The sequence below is a fragment of the Microtus oregoni genome, unplaced genomic scaffold (genome assembly GCF_018167655.1).
Source record: "Microtus oregoni isolate MIOR12 unplaced genomic scaffold, Mior012 000003F_ref0000135, whole genome shotgun sequence".
Taxonomy (NCBI): Eukaryota; Metazoa; Chordata; class Mammalia; order Rodentia; family Cricetidae; genus Microtus; species Microtus oregoni.
The window spans coordinates 66727112-66732631 of record NW_024543062.1 but is presented as its reverse complement, the minus strand read 5'-3'; the positions used below and the strand labels follow the sequence as shown (position 1 = coordinate 66732631).

At 48.4% G+C, this 5520-nt stretch overlaps 1 protein-coding gene across 1 annotated transcript; it reads right to left on the bottom strand.

The window, feature by feature from the left end:
* Positions 1-4419: 4419 nt before the first annotated feature.
* On the bottom strand, positions 4420-4938 carry LOC121446304 (60S ribosomal protein L32). Its single transcript, XM_041648840.1, has one exon. It carries the CDS (start codon positions 4889-4891, stop codon positions 4484-4486), a length of 408 nt encoding a protein of 135 aa, XP_041504774.1. The 5' UTR covers positions 4892-4938; the 3' UTR covers positions 4420-4483.
* Between the last annotated feature and the right edge of the window lie 582 nt (positions 4939-5520).

Below are 5520 nucleotides of genomic sequence, written 5' to 3'. Positions count from 1 at the left end.
ACACTAAGAATTAAGTGATTTCACCATTGTGCAAATGTTACAAAGTCTATGGAAACTAATACAGCTGCAAAATCACTCAGAATACAATCTTGAGGGACTGCCTTCCTGTATGTGGTCTCTGTTGACCAAAAGTGTCCTTATGAGATGCATGACAGTAGCTGGATTAAGTACGGCCAGCATTCCAGCTGGGGTAGAGCCGGATCTCGTGTTGACTCCAGTGGAGCCTGGAGCCGGCTTTCACAAAAGCAGCCATTCTCCTTAGCACCTGGCAGCAGGTGCTGCCTCTCAGCGCAGTGGCCGGGACCTGCTCATCCCATCCCACCCTCCCCAGTAGAGACCTGGTCCATCTTCGTCTGCTTGGACAGGCAGAGTCCTAGCTGGTGCAAAGGAACTGACTGACAGCCAAGATAGTCTTGTGAAACAGGGAAAAAGGTACTCTCCTAGAGGGTCCTTGAGATGGAACTAGGACCTTAGGTCTAGCTTAGGACCTTAGCATCTAGGGGCAGGTTGCTTGCAAGACAGCCTCTCCACAGCTGGGCACCTTGCACATAGCCAACTCCTCTCTCTCTCTCTGTCTCTGTCTCTCTGTCTCTCTGTCTGTCTCTCTCTCTCTCTCTCTCTCTCTCTCTCTCTCTCACACACACACACACCCATCCTCACACCTTCTCTATCTCTGCACAATCGCCCCGTGCTTCTCTCATGTCCTCAGCAAACACACACACACACACACACACACACACACACACACACACACAAAGCAGAAAAATCATTCTCCATTATGGGCTGCTTTTGGGAAGTTTCCATTGTCCAAAACTTCTCCAATAAAGAAACACTGTTTTCAAAATCATAAGGGAAAAAGTGGTAAAAATGTCAAAGTTTTCCAGCTTAGGAAAATAGAAATCATTATGACTTTTTTTTTTTTTTAATGGAGACAGAGCTAGGAGTGACTGTTTCATCCTGATCTTATGTATGTTCAAGTAATCTAGTGTGAGGAGTTATGTTTAAAGAAAACCAAACCAAACCATGGAAAAACGGGTTTTGAATGATGAGGAGCGGTTTCAAAGCCCCAAGCAGAAGGAAAGCCTGAAGAGAGGGATGGGAAAGGGACGTGGAGATGATCCTCCTCCTCCTCCTCCTCCTCCTCCTCCTCCTCCTCCTCCTCCTCCTCCTCCTCCTCCTCCTCCTCATCTCCTCCTCTTCCTCCTCCTCCTCCTCTGAAACCCACCCAACACAAGACTGTTTTCACAGTCCGGTGCTATTGTGGGCTATAAATGCAAAACCTTCTATCATGGAAAGGGAAGAATATACAAAACAAAGGCTGTTTAGGTCAGAACTCCTGCTACCACCAGAGTTTCGGCTCCTGCTGGGTAGACCTGCCGCTGAGCGGCGGAGGCAGGCGGAAGTCACGGCCCCCTCCCGTTAATGCGCGTGAGGCTGGGGCCGCCAGTGGGTGGTTGCCACTTTTCATATGATTTCCACTTTTTATTTTCTTATAAAAGATACTGTGAATTTACTGCTGAGCCTGCGCGCGGCACCTTTCTTAGGAGAAAATTACTTCAGGAGGATCTGCTTGCGCAAGCGTAAACTGTGTGGCTCTCTCAACGTCGGGGGAAACACATCAGACTCCATATGCTGATTCGGCTCTTTTGAGTTACCTGCTGGGAGGACTCGGGCTGTCATTGTTTTCCCACAAGTCCTGTTCCTCGTATTTTTGCTCATTCACGTCATCAAGTGTGTTACCGAGGAGTCCCTAAATGCACTTGACTGCACTAGGCACCACCAAGGACACAGAGGAGGCTGGTAAAGGGTCTTTGCATTTGAAAGGTTTACAGTCTCGTGCTGGGCACAGCAGAGGAAAACTTCTTCTGGTGGTGGTGGGGGGGGGGGGGGGAGAGGAACACTCCAAATGGAGAAAATGGGCGTGCAAGGGCCTGGAGGAGGCAAAGAACAAGACCAAGAAAGCTGGGAAGCAGTGGGGAGAGCCAGACAGGGCGAAGTCTGCGAGGCTGGAAGAACTTTTGTGCTCAGTGTGTGGAGGAGTCATTCAAATCTTTCTTTGAGCAAGGGAAAGTGGATCTGGGAACTTTCTGCTGTTTTTGTTTAGTTGTGGCAGGGTCTCACTAAGTAGACTAGGCTAGCCTTGAACTCACAGAGCTCCGCCTGCTTTTGTTGAGTTTAAAGGTGTGCACCACCACGCTTGAACCGTTCTTTTTATTTCGTTTGTTTAATTAATTTGTTTATTTTGGTTTTTCAAGACAGGGTTTCTTTGTGTAGCCTTAGCTGTCCTGCAACTCTCTCTGTAGACCAGGTTGGCCTTGAACTCACAGAGACCCTGCCTCTGCCTCCCAAGTGCTGGGATCATTTTTTTGTTCGTAGCTCTTCTTATTGGTGAAGTAGGCTCAGAGAAGCACTGAGAGCAGTTAACAGGCTAACCATAGTCACTAGGACACATGGAGGACACATGGAGGTCACTGAGGTTCACGGAAGCTGGAAGTCCCAGAGCCCCACGATCTGGTCCTGATCATCAGTCCGCACCGAGAAGATGGACAAGCTACCCAATGATCCGTGGCCCGACTCAGAATATTCACCTCTAGAGCCGCCTCAAGTCTGAGGCCAGGGAACCACTCTAAGCTTTAGGGTTGCTAAGAGGCTGTACTGCTCTAAGACTTCACCGCCACCTAAGATTGCTCCCTTCAACCTAGAAATGTTCACAGAGCCCAGCAGCTGGGATCCGCAGCCTAAAACAGTGTGGCTTCTGGCTGAGACATACTGGAATCTCTTATTTCACTAGAACACTTTTTGTTTCGTGTTTAGTTTGCTCTGTTTTATTATCTATTTATTGGTGCTGACGCATGCATGCATGTGTGTACCTGTGTGCGCGTGCACCCGTGTGTTAAAGAATGACTTTTGGAAGCTGGGTCTCTCCTTGCACTTCTTTAGGCAAGATCTCTCTTTTTTTCTACTGTGCTGTGTACTTCAGGCTAGCTAGCAAGCATCCAAGTAATTCTGTCCTCGGCTCCCACCTCATCATGGTGTGGGGAGAAGACTCTGCTCTGGTTGCAAGGTAAGTGCTTTGACCTGCTGTGTCTTTTGGCCAGCCCCTTGTTTGTGTTTTTGAGACATGGGCCTAGGATGGCTCTACATTGCCACCGCGTGCCTCGGCCTCCTGAGTGTTAGAACTACAGGTGTAGGCCAGCGCACTGATTCCACTAGCCCTAGTTAGAAGCAGCAATCTCTGAGCGTCTCAGGCACTCCTGAAAGGGCGCTAAGAAGCAACTGAAGGGCATCACAGCGTCTCCTTGTCACCAGAAGTCTCCACAAGTGGTTTTCACCCAAGCTACATACTCAAGGCTTTCTGGGGGCACTTGTAATGGCTCAGAGGTTAAGAGCACTAATCGCTCTTCCAGAGGTCCTGAGTTCAAGTGCCAGCAACCTCTTGGTGGTTCACAAACCATCTGTAATGAGGTGTAGTGGTGCCCTCTTCTGGCCTGCAGGCATACATGCAGACAACACTGTATAATAGGTGGATAGGTAGGTAAGTAGATAGGTAGAATCTGCTGTCAGACATCAGTAAACCCCTGGGAATCTCACAGGTAATTTTTCCAGCTCCCGGATGGCGGGGGGGGGGGGGGGGGGGATAACTTCCTGGATGAGTGTGCTTGCCTAGCATGCAGAGCATTGTGGGCTCCATCCCCAGAAGCTCCCAGGTGGTGCCCCACTTTCATCAGACGGTCCACTGCACCTGAAGTGAATTGTTTTCCTAGCTGCTTCGCACATGGGACATGAGTAATTCCAGCATGGGCTGCAGCTGCTGACACAAGGCCCCACCTTCTACATAGGGATGGGAAGCACTCCACCCCCATACTCCACCCCCATCCCCCTACTCTCATACACACACACACACACACACACACACACACACACACACACACACACACCGCTGCAGCCTTGAGAGAAACACTCAGAAAACTTCCACACACACATTAGTAATGTTTGGGTGGAAGAGTGGACAGCCCAGGCTGGAGAGATGGCTCAGCAGTTAAGAGCACTGACTGCTCTTCCAGATGGACCCTGGTTCAATTCCCAGCACCCACAACTGTGCTAAACTATGTTAACAGTTTAACTTTGTTAACTCCAAGATCTGACACCCCCACACAGGCAGATATGCAGGCAAAACACCAATGCACATAAAGTAAATTATTCAAAAAAAAAATAGTGACAGTCCCTTCAGACAGTTCAGCCCTCTCCTGTTCCTGCCTCAGTTGCCGATTTCTTCCTTCTGCTTCACATGTCCCTCCCCCAACCTTGTCCCGGTTTTCCCTTGACATTTGTTTTTGAGATAGTGGGTAAGTCCATCTTGTAGAGTCCAGGAGACCTGGTGAGACTCTTGTCAAAAGGCTATGACATTTATTAAATGTCTTTTTTTTTTTTTGCAGTTTTTGTGGTTTTATTTAAACACAAATAAAACGTGCACGCAAGCCATCTACTCATTCTCTTCGCTGCGCAGCCTGGCGTTGGGATTGGTGACTCTGATGGCCAGCTGCGCTGCTCTTTCCACGATGGCTTTTCGGTTCTTGGAGGAAACATTGTGAGCAATCTCAGCACAGTAAGACTTGTTGCACATCAGCAGCACCTCCAGCTCCTTGACGTTGTGGACCAGAAACTTCCGGAAGCCACTAGGCAGCATGTGCTTGGTTTTCTTGTTGCTCCCATAACCAATGTTGGGCATCAGGATCTGGCCCTTGAATCTTCTCCGTACCCTGTTATCAATACCCCTGGGTTTCCGCCAGTTTCGCTTAATCTTGACATATCGGTCTGACTGGTGCCGGATGAACTTCTTGGTCCTCTTTTTGACGATCTTGGGCTTCACCAGAGGCCGGAGGGCAGCCATGATGCCGCAAAGGAGATGGCAGCCACCTCGCAGGTAGCGCCGAGGAAGAAGTTAAATGTCTTTCTTCAGTGCAAAAATGACTGCTTTGCCTTGCAGTTTTCTATATATGCAGCAAGATGGCTCAGTCAGCAAGGCACTGGCCACCCAGCCTGAGGGCAGGAGTTTGATCCCCAGGATCCACATGGTAGAAAGAAAGAACAGACTCCTGAAAGTTGCCTTTTGACTTGCACATATGTGACATGGCACACATAAGTGGCACACGTACACATGCATAAATTATGTAAGTTTAAATAGTAAAAATCTTGACAGTTCTCCTGAGGTGAAACAATGAGGTAAGGGTATGGTTTGCCCATTCCACTCCCAAATATACGCCCAAGAAATTTAAATACATATCTAGATATAGACTCCAAGGTACACAGTAGCATCATTTATAATAGTCCAAAGCAGAAGCGGTCCAAATGTCCACCCACAAGAAGGAGTAAGCAAGATGTGGTATATCCATACAAACTGAATATTACACATTCATAAATATGAATGAAACATCATGCCTGGTGAGTCAGTTACAATGGGCTGTGGTTACTAACTGAGAAGTTTCTTTTAGGGAAGGGGTTCTCAGCCTTCCTGATGCT